The sequence below is a fragment of the Sander lucioperca genome, chromosome 9 (assembly GCF_008315115.2).
Source record: "Sander lucioperca isolate FBNREF2018 chromosome 9, SLUC_FBN_1.2, whole genome shotgun sequence".
Taxonomy (NCBI): Eukaryota; Metazoa; Chordata; class Actinopteri; order Perciformes; family Percidae; genus Sander; species Sander lucioperca.
In genome coordinates, this window is record NC_050181.1 from 34,816,410 (window position 1) to 34,832,725 (window position 16,316).

The 16,316-nt window shown below is 41.7% G+C and overlaps 1 protein-coding gene across 1 annotated transcript; it reads right to left on the reverse strand.

Annotated features, from left to right (window-relative positions):
* Positions 1-11: 11 nt before the first annotated feature.
* Positions 12-13,721, reverse strand: dipk1aa (divergent protein kinase domain 1Aa). The gene is made up of 6 exons (XM_031298020.2): positions 13,183-13,721; positions 4,986-5,120; positions 4,633-4,740; positions 4,367-4,543; positions 3,017-3,148; positions 12-2,867 (listed from the first exon to the last, which is right to left on the reverse strand). Exons 1-6 carry the CDS (start codon positions 13,234-13,236, stop codon positions 2,187-2,189), a joined length of 1,287 nt encoding a protein of 428 aa, XP_031153880.1. The 5' UTR covers positions 13,237-13,721; the 3' UTR covers positions 12-2,186.
* Between the last annotated feature and the right edge of the window lie 2,595 nt (positions 13,722-16,316).

Below are 16,316 nucleotides of genomic sequence, written 5' to 3' on the forward strand. Positions count from 1 at the left end.
ATTTAAACGGATTACAGTGAAGTGGTATGTTGTTTAATTGTGCAAAATCATGCTGGTCTCTTCAATAAGTAAACTTTTTCTTTTTTTTTACATTTACAAAATTCAAAACAGCATTGACCACAAGCTTGACATGCTCTACAGATCACCTGTTCTGAAATGCATGATTGCAGTGATTAACAGGTCAGGTTGTCAACTCAGTCACAGCAACTTCACAACAAAAAATGTCTTGAAGGGATCATGGAAAATACTCTTTGTATACAGCGTTCAAATGCGGTGTATATAGCATTCAAATGTGGCTGCATGAGTTGATAAAGATCTCCACCTTCACCGGTGGTAAACATTCATAAATGATTTCAGCATGATGTCTATGGCACTGAGATAAAATCCAAAAATATATTGATACAGCACATTACCACAACTGATCTTTTCAGTGAGAAATACAAGTTAACATTCACAAATCGAATACATCAATATTCCGCGTGTCATTGATGCAGCATTGACGATATCACTAGCGTTACAGGTGGAAAATGTTCAGCGAGTCAGGTACACTGACGTACAGGATGATCCCTGTGGAATACTGACTGAGAATGAACTGCCTCACTTAATTCTGCAGACGAGTGACAGGAAAAGCAATGCTCCTTGGCACAGATTCTCCAAGTCTCTGGATCCTGTATAGAGGCATTGTCATACGTTGAGTTTTATTCAAGTTTTTCCTTTTTAATTTATCACTAATCTGCAGGCTACTTGTTGAAAGTTTAAGTCTCGTGATATTTTAATTATTGTAAAGTATACCCCTGAAAAGACGCAAACCAGGAATTAATTCATCATTCTGTTCTGCCTGTAAAGCCCAATTTGCCCTTTGTTCCAATACCCATAAGACCATGCTATTTAGTAGATTTAGAAAAAGATTTAGTATGTCCCAATACATAGTATGTCCAATGCATTATGCCAAAAATACCAGGATGTCCTTCTGCAGCCAGTTAGATTTTGCTGTATGCATACCAACATGCTTTTCTGGCTATTTGGACCCACAATCCTCTGCGCAGCATATATGAGCAAGAGGGTCAAAGTTCAAGGCGCAATGTTATGAAGTAGTCTGTTCCAATTGTATGCATACTGCGTGCAACAGTACATACTTTGTAACGGCAGCTGGAGTACATACTACTAAAGTAAAAAAGAAAGTTTGGAACATGACCATGGTTTATTTCTTACTGTTGCACTGGGTGACCATTACGATGAACATGGGCACTGTAGTTTTTTTTGAGTTGATGCCACATACACTGTCCTGCTGCTGTAAATACTCACTAGTGCACCAAATGTGTATTAATTTGCACCTGAAAGTAGTCTGCACCATTTACTTCTGTAGTAGTGGCTAGTAGTGTAGAGTAACCTTTGCTATAACTACGGGTCCCAGCTGTTTTAGCAAATTATTTAATAAAAACACGAAAATTTAATTTTTTGACATGTTTTCAAAGATTTATACCCTCAGTAGGCACCAATTGGCTTGGGGCTGAGTGCAACAGACAGTGTAGTAAAAATCAGATAGTACTAAAAAATGAACTTTGGTTTTGGTCTTTTCACAGGATTTGCTAGAAACAAAAATATAGAATATCACCAGCCTTATTCTTTAAATGTACACTCCCTGATTATGTCATGGTGCTCAGTAGCAACCTTACCAAAACTGAGGAGCCTATCTTGAAATTACACTTTCAACTTTAGCTTTATACAACACAATTGATTTTTTCAATCCTTGTATTCCTAAACATGTCAGCCCATACATATCTGCACGATTTTGAGGCAAAAACAGCGATTTGATCTCTCAGCTCTTGAGACTAACAGTAAAATCTGTTTACGAGTCTGTTTTTCCTGCAGTGCCCCCGAAACATTCCACTGTGGTGAACAATACAATACAATGTGGCTGCGTGAACTTTTTTAAGTGTGACTTGATGGTGGCAACATGCAATCATTCAGTTTATTTTAGTCTTACATTTCAAAGTACTTAGATGTGTTTTCTAGGCCCCAAACTTCGGAAACCTGCATAGAGGAGGTAAAGTCTCCATCAGTCTAACCATTCATAAGTGTTAGGAGTTGATAAAAACTATTTCGTTAAATTGGCTATTCCTAAATCACAGCATCTTAAATACTCTGCTCCATTTGAGGAACAAGATTTCAAAAGGACTTCCTCGTCACGAGTCCTTGGTGTGTGAGATCTGTCTCCACAGCAGAGCTTTCAGGTTGTTGAGAATAAGTGAGTGCTCCATGTTCATCTGTCCAGCGTTACCCTTGAGAGCCATGCAGGCGTACAACTGCCTCTCCAGCTCCTCTCTCAGCTCTGACGGTGCCCCGCGCAGGAGGTAGTCCTTTAGCGTGCTGCATGCCTTTGCCAAATTTGGCTGAACTGGCTCCTCCCTGCAGCGTTTCTCTGACATGTCACAGGACGTCTGGCAGTCCACCCCGTACACACAGTCAGCATCCGTCTCACACTTCAGCACCCGCATAGTGCGTCTGAACTCGTCCTCTGGAACCACCGCTCGGGCATTAGTCAGACGGAGCTCATGGCGGTCGGTGTAACCAAAGTGCTCCGCGGCGAGGTCGCAGATCAAAAAGCTGCCGTAGGTGCCGTGGAAGATGTCCTCCACCAGCTCCAGGAGGCCCATGGAGATCTTCGCTTTGCGAGGCCACGATGGGGTGAACCACTGGTCCATAGTGCGCTGCACGCCGTTGGGTACCCAGGAAACCAGCGGCCAGGGTAGAGACAAACCATACAGGGGCCCGTAGGGGACACGCTCCGTCATGTACAGGTCTCCGCAGTAGCCGAGGAGACGAGGAGTGTGTCCACGGTCCTGGAGCAGCAGACCCAGCAACACCTAAAAAAACCCCCCACAAATCTGTCTTGCCAAAGAGCTGGAGGAATTTCATGTTGCTTTTCTACACTGAGACATCGCATACAAAAACAACATTTTGTGTCACAGATAACAGATTGGTCATTTTCTTATTCAGCGGCTTGTTATTTTACCTCATCCATCTGCAGGAGGGCCCATGTAGAGCGAGCTTCTGGCAGCGACACCCGTCCATCTTTATTGCCATCGGCGACAGAGAGGATCTGGCTGACGAGGCTGGCGAGGTTAGCCTGCTCTCCAAGCTTGGACTGATGGAAAGATAGGGACAGAGACTTGGAAGAGGTTTGTTCCAGGTGTTATGCAATCACTTTAGTGTCTTTTGAGTAGTGAGCTGATAGGGAAAATACTGACGTGACATGAGAGGGGGGGGGGGGGGGTTGTGTGATGCTGATTTGTAGGTGTGTCAGAAATGATTTGAGGAGATTGTTTCTGGCTGGAAGCAGTGGCAAGCCAGACGCTTCTACACAGTCAACACTACTGAAGGTAAAGACGCTGAAAAAAACTATTCTTGTTTTCCCACATAAACTTTTGTAAATACACCTTTAAAACCTGAACTACAACAAGTAAGAGGACGCCGAAATGGACCCGAAGCTACGTCGTGTTCACCGGAGCAAGCAGCCATCGTCAGACGCGAAACCATGCAGATTCTGGGTGAGTCAGTTTAACACAGCGCAACCCCTCTGGAACTAAGAAAGACATACACTCATCCAGGCGAGTTAGTCTCATTCTCACGTTGAATTAGAGCTGGGTGATATGAAAAAAAAAAAAAAAAAAAAAATCAAATATCACAATATTTTTGACCAAATATATTGAAAATTTAAGATATCTAGTCTCATATCTCAATGTCGATATATTATCGATACATTGCCCAGCCCTACGTTGAATGCAACACTTAGGGAGGGTGAGACAGGGGGATTAATGTTACCGTATAGGTAGTCTATATCCTTTGCGTTCCACTTCTGGGATTGCGCCGGTGCTGCAGGAAATTCCGCCGGATGCATGCATTTTCCGTTTCCTTCCGCTTTCTTTGTGTTGGAATTTTAAATTCGGTGGATTTATGAGGACTATTGTTAACTGCTCCTCAGATTTCTGCAGGGTAAATCCAGACTGCTAGCTAGACTATCTGTCCAATCGGAGTTTTCTTTCGCACGACTATTTTGCAGCAGCTCCGCGCGGAGTTTAGCACCGCCCATGACGATTCTGATTGGTTTATAGAAATGCCATTAAACCAGAGTTTTCCTCACATGCCCGAATGCTGTGTGGAGTAGCCAGACCCTCCTTCAAGGCGCTTTGGAGGAGGGTCTGGCAAAGCAAGACTACCGGCTAGGTTAACCTTTAGCAGCTGTGTTTTGTTGTTTATTGAGCCCAGGTTAGCTTTAGCCGTTTGTAACACAGGCTTTAGTCCATCATGTCACAGACTAAGATATGTGGTTCTATATAAACCTCTCTGACTCAAAGTCCTTTACCTTGAGGTGATTAAAGACCATCTCTCTGAACTTCTCCACGGATGTGCCTCTGGTGGGCTTGTCGAACATGGGGGCTTCCCTCCGTGGCTCCGGCTCCTCGCCCAGCTCGTAGTGCACGACCTCCCCCAACTTACAGCGGATGATCCCATCGTGGTCTCCCCAGCTTCCCGTGTACACCTGACAAGCAGAACAGCGAACAAACAAAGTCAACAGGCGGAACATTGCGAGTAGTAAAGTCACAACTTCAACAGAAATTAGTTTCCTACCTGGTTGTTTGGCAGTGTTGACAGACACCTGCTCATGTAGAGTGTGTCTTTGTCACACAGACTGCTGCAGGCAGAGCCATCGATGATTCCTTTCCTGTATTTATCACACTTGGAGAAAGATAAAATGCAGAACAGTGTTATTTAATGCTCAGCATTCTGCGTGTTTGATAATCAGAAAGCAGGAACATTACTTTTCTACATCTAAAACAAAGAACACAAGAAGTGTTTCCAACACGTCACCGAGGTTGATGCATCCGTAGGCTAGGCGTTTGTTATGCAGCGGTGATTACAAAATATAAAGCTCCGTTACAAAAATCATTCACAGGGTCCGAACAAACAAAGCCATTACTCACAATGGCGTTCTTGCACTCGTGTCCTCTGCACAGCTCTGTGTAGGCCGAGTATTGCACATAGAGCACCCAGCTCCCCACCAGCACAGTCAGCCACGTAAGGAACAGGTACTTCACCCGCACAAAGGAGATCCGAGCCTATGAGGGCGAGCAGAAACAGAAACTCTAAGATCGATATACCTGCCTTACAGTCGAGAACAGATTAGTCCAACAAAATATACATATACTGTATATATTAATTTAAAATTCAAACTCTCTGCGAGCGACTCCAAAGCATAGTAGTGAGGAGCATAGATGTGTTGTTTTCAATATTAAATAAACTTGTATGTAAATTTAAACATAATTGTTTGAATGTATTGTTGTCAGACTTCAGTAATGAAGCGACACTGCCTCCAATTTACATCACAACTGATCACAGGTGACATTTAAAAGATTAAGGACAAATAGGGTTTACGGTTACTGCATTCTCAGCATAAGCAGCACCATTCTTCCCATTGAGATGGCAACTGACACAATGAGTGAGTCCGCTATTTGTAAAACTGTCATTTAATTTGGCTGTAATTTGTAATATACTGTTGAAGTGGGAGGCCTATTGTTTTTGGGGATATTTTGGCAGTCAGGGGGTCCGTGAATTTTTTTTAATGGGCAAGTGGTAAGACTCTGGTCTAGACCACACTATAATTTACAAAGATGCAACAATTCCTCCAGGAGCAATTGCGCGGTGGTGGCGAAGAAAAGCTTCCTCTCGACAGGATGAAACCTGGAACAGAACATGGCAAAGGAACGTCAAAAGAAATGTCGATTCAAGCCAGGCAGTTGCACTCCCTAATCAAACCTGATCACATAAAAAGGTTACCATGGTGACAGCATGGGGGTGTCCCATAACAAGGTGCTGGCTGGCTGATCAGTCGCCATGGGCAACATTGCCTCATTAAGCTGGAAATGGTTTAAAAGGTGCAGATCCAGTTGTTCCAGTGAGACGTGCCATTGTGGTTATGGCTCTTTAAAAAAAAAAAAAAAAAAAAAAAAAAATCTAATTACCGCCTGTGTCACAGGATCCACACATCACGTATCACAGGATCCACGCGTCACATGTCCCACAATGCCCCTTTGGACAGAGGTGCTGTTGTTTCTTGGACATTGTGCAAGTTAATGCAGTCAGTGTCTTTATTACAGTGATGGAGTGATATAAACAGAATTCTTCAATCCTAAAGAAAAAACTGTAGCACTTTACTTGAAGGTATCTACATAAGAGTGACATGACACTGTCATGAACTCATGACACATGAACCCTAACTCTAACCCTAACCATAACTTGTCATGACAAAAAACCGAATGACACTTACTAAAAGAAGTGTTATGTCATAAACGTTTATGACTTGTTTATAAACGTTTATGACACGTTCATGACAGTGTCATGTCACTCTTAAGGGCCCTGACACACCAACCAGACGGCCGACCGTCGGCAGAAAAGCCAGTCGGACTGATAAGTCGGGTCCCGAGGTCCAAAAAATGCCTCAGAACACACTGAGGCGACGCCGACTTGAGCGTACGCTCTGCGCGTGCGCGAAACGTAATACGTCTCCATAGCAGCAGGCGGCTCTGCTCTGTATTGTTTCCATTAACAGTCTGATTATTTCCCAGAAAATGAAAACCGGCAGCTGATTGGACGAACGCGTCACGTGGTTCTTTTTTCTCCGGAAATTCACAGCCAGACTGTCTTGTTCAGAATACGATCTCATATTGTACTAAAATAGTTCACCGAAACGCGTTTCTGAAAACATTTTAAGCGAGAAATAGACCATGCAGTTGCTGAATCTGTCTTCATTTCAGATTGACAAAGGTCAGTTTAAAAGATTTTCGTCAGATTTTGAGAGGCTCATCCGCTCCCCATTTCCGGGTGAGTCCCGACTGCCCTGTCCCCGACTGAACATGTCGGGTCGGCCCAAATGAATGCCGACGGCTCCTCGGATGGCCGACGGCACGGGACACACAGAACAGACTCGAGTCACGGACCTCACCAGACGGCCCGACGCCGATTATCGGGCTGGTGTGTCTTCTCTCTTATGTAGATACCTTCAAGTAAAGTGTAACCGAAAAAAAGTGTATAGGTGATAATTAAAATCCTCAGGATTTACAGAACAAGATCGACCCAATTGAAAAGAACAGAACAAGATATACATACATAAGAGCTGCATTCAATGATTTTACTAAATACTAGGCCCGGCCCGGGTGCGACCGTCGTTCCACACCCTTCCCAGCACCCGCCTGGCGGCTGACTTTATGTATCTCTTCTTGAGTGTCACCTCTACCGAGCTGTGCCCTCCTGCAGCCGCAGACACACCTGCAGACGCAGACACACCTGCAGACGCAGACACACCTGCAGACGCAGACACACCTGCAGCTGCTGATTCTCTGTTTGACTTGTCTTCTGTTCCATCCTCAAAACTGAATGTGAATTTTGTTTTTAAATTAGTAACGGATGCGACTTGAAATGTTGCAAAGTACAATACTTGTGATAAAAAATACTTAAGTAACAGTAAAATTACCGATTTTTATAAAATACTCAAAAAAGTACTACACAAAAAAAAACAGTTTGTTACAGCAACGGGAGTAAATGTTATTCGTTACTTCCACCCCTGGCAGCTAATGACTACTGCAATGCGAGAAAGTAAAAAAAAAAAAAAAAAGAAAGAAGAAAAAGTAAGTTGTTGGAAAGCGCAGTGGAAAAGAATTTAGGTCAGATTTGCTATGTGAGACACAGTATGTGACTTTGACTAAAACAAAACGGCAGTGAGTTTTTCCTCCAGGGCTGTAAGTGCACCTGGGAGGATAAAGTGATTCCGATTCTCACTCTGATCACATGGCAGGAACAGCTTAGGTTGTGTATATTTTGGCAGCGTGCTGTTCCTCTCAATTCAGCTTCAGCACAGTTTCCAAATCCTAACAAAATATGCACCCAGTGAGGCAGGGACCAAGCAAAAGCCTATTTTTTTTCAATCTTTGATGTGCTGTGATTACTGCACAGCTCTGGCCTGGACAAAAGATCTGTTTTTTTCTGTTTTGTGTCCATCCAAAGTGTAGCACAAATGAAATCCACACTCACAAACACACAGACAGTCTATACCTTGATAAATTCTTTTAAGATTAAGGCATACGGCTTCTTTGTGTGTTTTGAACTTGATAAAAACCCTAATGAGCTCCGGGGCTTTATCATAGAATTTGTTCACACAAAATGTGCAACACATCACCACATTGAGCTACAGACTTCAAAAGAAAGAAGCACAGGGAGGATACAGGAAAACCAGAATCTTCCTTCCTCCCATTCCCTTTGGTGTATTTTACCAAACTGGCCCATTGGCAGCAGCAGGCCGTTAAGAGCTTTAATAGCAGCTTGATATTAGATCTGTAGTCTCCTCTGCCGAGCAGCCTTGTTGTTTAGGCGCTCTGTGTCCTGAAGAGATGAACAAACAGATAGTGGGCATCCAGGGAGGGGACATGAGTCATCAGGGGAGTACAAGTCAACTACACACCACTATCAGATCTGACTCCTTTGGTATGCATGCAGGTGCTATACGTAGAAAATGTATGTGCATGAAATCCACACAGACAATACGGTATATAGAACTTGTGTGAAAGATGTCTGTGTGGAGGGGTGTCTCTGCATGTCTCTGCAACACATGGTGAAGCCTCAGCGTTAAAGACGTAAAACTGGAGCAACAAACTCCCCGTGGTCCTCTACACTGTCTCCTCCTCCTTGGAGCCTAACATGTTTGTCTTAGCTAAGATAACATTAGATATAATTAATTGATCCCACACAGGGGATTGAAGTGTCAAAAAAGCTGTTGAATACTATGCGTAATACAAAGCATGATATAGTGATACATGTGAATTCCTCTCCAAATAAAGAATCTATCTATCTATCTATCTATCTATCTATCTATCTATCGAAAAGTTTGGGGTCACTTAGAAATGTCCATTCCACTCCATTACAGAGAATACCAGCTGAGATCAGTTGCATTGTTTTTTTTAATCAGGGCATCAGTTTTCAGATTACATTATGTGCTTACATAATTGCAAAAGGTTTCTCGACTGTTGTAGAAAGAAGTGGTTGATCTTTAATGCAATATCTACATTGACCATTATCAGCAGCCATTCATCCAATGTTCCAAAGGCACATTCTGTTTACTAATCTGATATCATTTTAAAAGGCTAACTGAGAAAACATTGGAGAACCCTTTTGCAATTATGTAAACACATAATGTAATCTGAGAACTGCTGCCCTGGTTAAAAACACAATGCAACTGATCTCAGCTGGTATTCTGTCTGTAATGAAGTGGAATGGAAATTTCTAAGTGACCCCAAACTTTTGACCGCTGGTCTATCTATCTATCTATCTATCTATCTATCTATCTATCTATCATGTACTGTAGAAGGGCTGCAGCAACTTAACGATTATTTTCATTGTTGATTAATCTGATGATTATTTTCTGGATTAATGGATTAGTTGTTTGCTCGATAAAATGTCAGAAAATGGTGAAAAATGCCGATCAGTGTTTCCTAAAAAGCCCAAGATGATGTCCTCAAATATCTCGTTTTGTCAACAACTCAAAGAGTTTCAGTTCAGAAAAAGATATTAATCAGAATTTTGATTTTATTGCCAAAGAAAAGGACTCAAACTGATTCATCGATATCAAAATAGTTGATTAATTTAATAGTTGACAACTAATCAATTAAATCGATTCATCTTTACAGCTTTATACTGTAGTAACTAGCGTACTGTAAAACTGTTCTGCAAACGTAAAATGACCCAGAGATTGAAATGGGTAAGAAAAGTGAAATCAATAACAAAAAGGAATATAAATATTACACTTAAAGAAGAGAATAAAAGTTAAATATAAAAACCTATCCCTGCTAAATGGAATGGCAAACATGTCCTTATAATGCAACACAGTTAAGGTGGCAGCAGATAGTACAAGATGCTGATGATGCATGGGAGCTGGTCATGAGTAGTGCAGGCAGGAAGACTGTTACAGTTGACTTAAATGTGCAAAGTCCACATAGAACAAAGACTGGTGCAACCTGTAGGGTTACCAGCTGTCAACAGTTCAGGGTCAGTTACCGGGAGTTAACCCTCATGAAGTATTGACATCCTACAGTCTGCTCACTACAGCTGGGACAAAAGACCTGCAGTATCATCTTCATATACTGTGGATGGAGCAGCCCGTAGCTGTCCCATAGACAGTATATAAACTGGACCAACAGATCCCGTTGCTCTGGACAGAGACCAGTGAAGGATATTAGAAGCACTTTTCCGGTGATGGCTGAGCGTTTCTGCGCAGCCTCCAACTGAGAGAGACGACGTAGATGTGACGTGAGCAACCTGTCTGAAAGTTGTAAGTCTTCTGGTAGCTGTGCCAAGAGAAATCTAAATCATTCCGAATCTTGCAGAGACGGAGAGCGTAGGTATATGTAAGGAGATCAGATAACATAGGCACAGGCTATCTATTGCTTGCAAAAATGCTAGTTAACATTAATAATTAAACTTAAACAGCTAATGTAAGTCGAAACTGCCTGCAAGCTTCTCCTGTACTATACGGTAATTTCTCTACTGTGTGACAGTAAGTCCCGTGGCTATGGCACAATCGTTAGCCTATTTTTACAAAAACGTCTACTACAGAGCCATAATGTGAGATACAAGGTAATGGAGCCTTTTATACATTGTCGTGTTTCTTTAGAAATAAACAATGGACAAATAGAGTCTTTAAACGCTTCAGATGTAAAGTTATTCACTGTCAAAGTGACGTCAAAATGAATGGATGCTAACGGGGGGTGAGTGCTTGTTAGCAGCAAAATGGCGCCATAGGAGCTACGCGTTGTGAGGAGAAGCTTTCATATAGGGATTGGGAGGGGTTGCCCATGATGCCTTTCTCTCCTACTTCCTCTATGAAGTCCACACAACTCCTCAGGACTGTCTGTAGTACAGGTGTCACTGCCCCCAGCAGACCATTGCATACAAAATGGTTGATGCCATCCCAGAGTTAAAAATGATCTTTACAGACTATTTCCTAATACACGAGTCTCAAAAAACAGGGCAAAGGTTACAACCCCTAAGATCTGCAATGCTTCAAAGAGACCCAGCAGAAAAGACAGAAATTCACAAAATCCGAAAACTAGCTTTCATGTGGCTTTTGAACTCGGGTACTTCTAAAAAGCTTTGAAATTCAAAAGCCATGTGTCCTACTTGAGTCGTGTAATGTTCAGGTTATGAGGCTGCATGGTTCAGTCCAGTACAGTTGTTGTTGTTTGATACATGTGGGGGAAACGTGTTAACTAGATAACTTTAGTACAACTACAGTCTGGATCAATGATAATTGTCTGATGTCCATCACCTTCCGCTCTCTGTGTGTTGCTGTTCTCAAACTCTTGGGAACGCTTTGGGAAGCGACAACATACTTTGAAATAAAATTGGATCGTGCAACAAGGCAGGTCTGCTTGGTTCTTTCAGTGAATGACTTTCAAGATTTACAAAGAATATGTTTACTGCATTTATTCTCCAACTGGGACATTTTGGGAACGGTTGGTGGGATTGCTGTGGACGAAGTACACGCGGTGGTACGCTGGTAAGAGTAAATGATGTTTAACCATGTATCCAGCTTATTCAAATAGCTCACTTTACTGTATTGTTTGAACAGTTAACTTAATTTGCAAATGCAAATGTTCCACCAAAACAACCCAGAGCATTTTTTCTCCTATCCCAGAATGTATCTGTGTAGCCAGACCTTACTCCACGGCACTGTGGAGATAGAGCTGGCAATACAAGACTAGTACAACTAAAACCTGGAACCCCTTTAAATCTGGAACATGGACTGATGAAGAAAAGAAACCTGTTCTGGGTTTTACTCCGCAAAGTAATCCTTATAATAACCCTGTAGACTTGCTTCTTGGAACCTAGATGCAAACCAGACACCCTGTCTCAAGCCAACACATTTTGGTGTGTCGCCATAAACCAGCAGGTCCCTTAACAAGACTTTTTTTTTTTTTTTAGATTTGGTATCAGCCAGAGTTTGCATTCTATTGGTGTGTTGACCTTTAACCTAAATATGAAGGCACTAATTGATTTGGTAGTACGCTCAGCAGGCTACAATAATGCAAAGTGAATGTACTTAGCCACATTTGTCCCTCTCCTTGTACAAACAAACTCTGCACCAAAACAGGAAAAGAAGCATCCCTAACAAATTACACACCAAAAAAGTATACGTACAGAAGTGGCCAGAAATGTAAGTATACTCTGTTCCCTTTTTCTATGTATAGGGATCTTTTCAAGACTAAAGGAAACCACTTCTGCACACAGTGTTTGGTGTTTGGTGTGTGTGTGTGTATGGCTTTATTGTGGCTGATCTTGTCAAATTAACCAGCCCATTACGAGACCACAGGAAACGCTGGTGTACGTATTGGGTGAAGCTAGATTAAATCAGATCTCCCATCGTGTTTCACCTCCTGAACTCGACTGTAGTTCATGCCAAAAGTTGTGATAAGCTGACTGTACTGTATGGTGTAATGTAGCAATGTTTACTCTTCCCTAGAGCAAATGCAACCCCGTATTCTCTTCCTTTTTCATAAACTCCTTACTGTACTAGGACTGGGAGTAGTTGCTGGGAGAAAGCCACTGGTACCCAAAATGAGAAGCTTCAATCTTCTTATCCAGCCACAATGATTACTGCTGCTCGGGCACTATTGGAGGTGATGGAACCACTTTGAGCCATAAGTGGAACGTCTATACATATTTTCAGTCAAATGTGAGGAGACTTAAAAATAATGTGAGATGAAATGATCCAACAGATATCCCTCCCTGACCCGGGTTATAAGTCTTTGCATGGATTACCAATTTCTCCTCACATGATATACACACTCTGAGTGGTAGGCCTGTGCTGTGCTCGGTCTATCCATTCTGGATCAGCAGAAAGACTGCCAACTTAATATTTCATCAGCAGTCACATTCTTCAGGTATTTTTGAAACAGCCTACGATTCCCATCAGAGCAGCCCGAGGAGGTGCTGCCATGCAGCTGCCGGGTCCGATGTGACACCATGACGACCCATATAGCCTACACACAACAGGTTCGCAGTCAATGTAAACACATCCCGTAGTATAACGACAGCAAACAGCTTTACAGAGCAATTGTCGAACATCGATATTACCTGGAAGTAAAAAGACTTTTTCACCCAGGCCCGTGGAATCAGACCCTTCGCCATCACAAAAATAGATCATCTCAATACGTGGACCTGGCTGTGGGAGATCATCCAAAATTTACGGGAGAGAGCGTCTTCCACATAAAACGACTCGTCTGGTTTACAGAACCGACAGGAATGGCTGCATGTTAGCAGATTTGAGCCCCACTATGATCCACGGCCCTGGGCTGTCGTTTTGTCTTGTCCGTGGGATTTGCTCCGATATAGTGCACTTTGCCTGCGCCTCTGCTCTTTGCTGCGGCTGCTGATTTTCAAGCAAAGCGACATACCTCAAGCTGCAAGAAGAAGAAAAAAAACGTAGTATCACGGCGCAGGCGCAACTTCTTAATCTTCTAATAAAACAAATACAATATTTTAAGTTTTCAGGTTGTCAATCAAATTGACGAAATCTGTGTGAGCGTAGATTTACCGGTGCGCTGATAACGATGAGTCTTTATGAGTATTGTGTGGTTGCTAAACTCTGAAGCTATGACCGGGTCAAGCTAGAAAAGCATGAGTATAACAAACTTCCGCTACTCTTTCACAATAAAAGCATTATTGTTTAAATGGCATCCCCTTTTCCCCCCCGAATTCTCTGACTGAATATGCTTTTATTTCTGTAGGCTATACATCTAGGCTACTCCTGTTTTGTATTTATTTTTATGTAATTTCTCCTTAATATTCTCACTTTATGTTCATTATTAATTATTATGTAAATTATTTTGAATCTATGTGTGCTAATGTTTAGATGTATCTTTGTATATTGCATTTTGTCAATAACATTTTTTGTTAAATGGTAGCCTGACTTCCGGTCATAACATCCAAAATTAAAGCTGACCTGTTAGCCAATTTGCGTTTCCTAGACACTATAGGCCTACCTGTTTTCAAGTCTTTATCATATACCTTGTAATTTCATACAACAGTAGTCTTCTGTTTACAAAGTAGCCAAGTGAGCAGAGTATCAGTAATCAAAACTTGAATACATGATAAAAAAAAAAAAAAAGTTTCATGCAATTTTCACTTTCACATTCCTTCTTTTTTTTAAAATAATGTTTTCAATATTGACCATAATAAATGCATTCATCCACATGCACCAATGAGCTGTCCCCTGCTATCATCCTACAGGAGTCTGAATTACAGAAAAGAAACTCACAAAATGGGCGAGGCCCCTGACAAATTTAGGACAAAGGACACACACGTGGAGTCAAACCTCCCACTTCAGTTAATTACAGTGTATTTCAGTCAAGCCACCCAGTTGAACTTGATAGCTGGAAATGGGTAAAACACTTGCATATGTGACTGACTACACTCGGAAAAACCTCCTGAATGACAAAAAATGTAGGATAACGCACTCAATTATTAACTAAGCCACACATATAATACAAATCATTTCAAAACGATTAAAGGTTAAAAATAAATATATGTATTAGGTCTCATTATAGTAAATAAAGCAAGTAGAGTAAAGCTCACTTAGCTTCACTAATTCAATTAATCAAAAAAATAAATTGAATGTAAATGAATTAAACTTGTAACAAATAAAGGTAGCAACACAGAGTACATGATTACTAAATAGAAAAAGACATCCCCTTCGGTTCCTAATTAGTTTACAAATATAATTACGTTTTAAGTTGAATTTATCTATAGCGTTATCCATATCATAAAACAAAACACACAATAAGAGATCGCCATGTGGCCCCAACAATCCCATTGGGTCACCTACTAGATAAAATCTATTTATTGAAAGCACCGTGGGGCCCCTGGCACTTTTGTGCTCTGGGCCCTCATATTAATCTTTACAAAAACAATAAGTTCCTGGCAGGAACGTTGGGCCCTTGACACTTTTGTGCCCGGGCCCTAATAATCCTATCGATTTTATTAGGGCCTTCACCGACCGACGTTGTCATTGCTCTGGCCCTAACAAGCAGCAGTTGTTTAAGCACTTCCCATCATTTTTATTTTTTCAAACTTTATTTATGACAATTCATTACAACTTAGAATATGAAGTTTGCATTTGTCAAAAACAATATAATCATATTCAAAACATCAAGGCTATATTGACAGTACACAATAATACATACATAAATAGGCAGAAGGCCTATATAATTCGTTTATTTCATTTATTATACAAGAAAGGATTAAAAGTAACATTAAGTTACAGTTTAAAACGGAACTGACTCAGTTTAAAAACTGGTTTCCAGCAGGTTCCTGTTCTGCAGAAACATAGATTATAGAACACAGTTACAGCATATAAAGACAGAAACACATACAGGACATTAGCATGGGCTAGACAGATACAGACAACTAAAAACAACAAAACAGACTTGGACAATACATGAACAATCAATGTGTGCAAGTGTAACTGTTGAGAAGGAACAGTTTGTATGCCTTTTTGAAATATGTGATGGATGGTAGTGTTCTGATGTGATGGGGAATGTCATTCCAAATTTTGGTGTATGTATGAAAAAAGGATTTCTGATCACAGTTGTTTTTGTATGGGGGGACTGGAATGAATGCCTGTGAAAGTGACCTCATATTGTTTCGAGAGAAGTGCTATTTTGAATCTGAAAATATAGTAAAGCTAATAGAACTAGATGTTTCAATCCCTTTAGTAGGAAACTCTTGAAAGTAGCAGTCGGTGTGGAGTGGTGAAAAGGAGGGTGAGGTATGCCATTGGGGTCATCAGGTGGGCACCCTGCTTCATCGACGTTTCGTTGATTGAAGCCCACGACGTCTCCAGAGGGCTCAACAGTGTACCCAGCGTCCCAGGTACACCCCCCTCCATGCCATACCCTCCATATCCCTGATGGGCTCTGCATGGCCTAAGCCTGAGTCGGGCCTAAGCCTGACCGTATACCATTTGTCTCTACCTTGCTGCCCAGTTGGGGTCCTTACGCTTGATCCAGAGCCAGTTACTGCTTTTCTCGGCAGCACTTGACATGGACTTGATGGCCTGTTGGGGGGAGTGACCTTTCACCCCTATTTTTCTCAACAAACTGGTGGTAGATGTAGCAACAAATCCTCTGCATCCCACCTCTACTGGGAAGATGCTTGTCTTCCAGCTGCCCCGGGATGCTTCAACTGCCAGGTCGGAGTATTTGTTATTT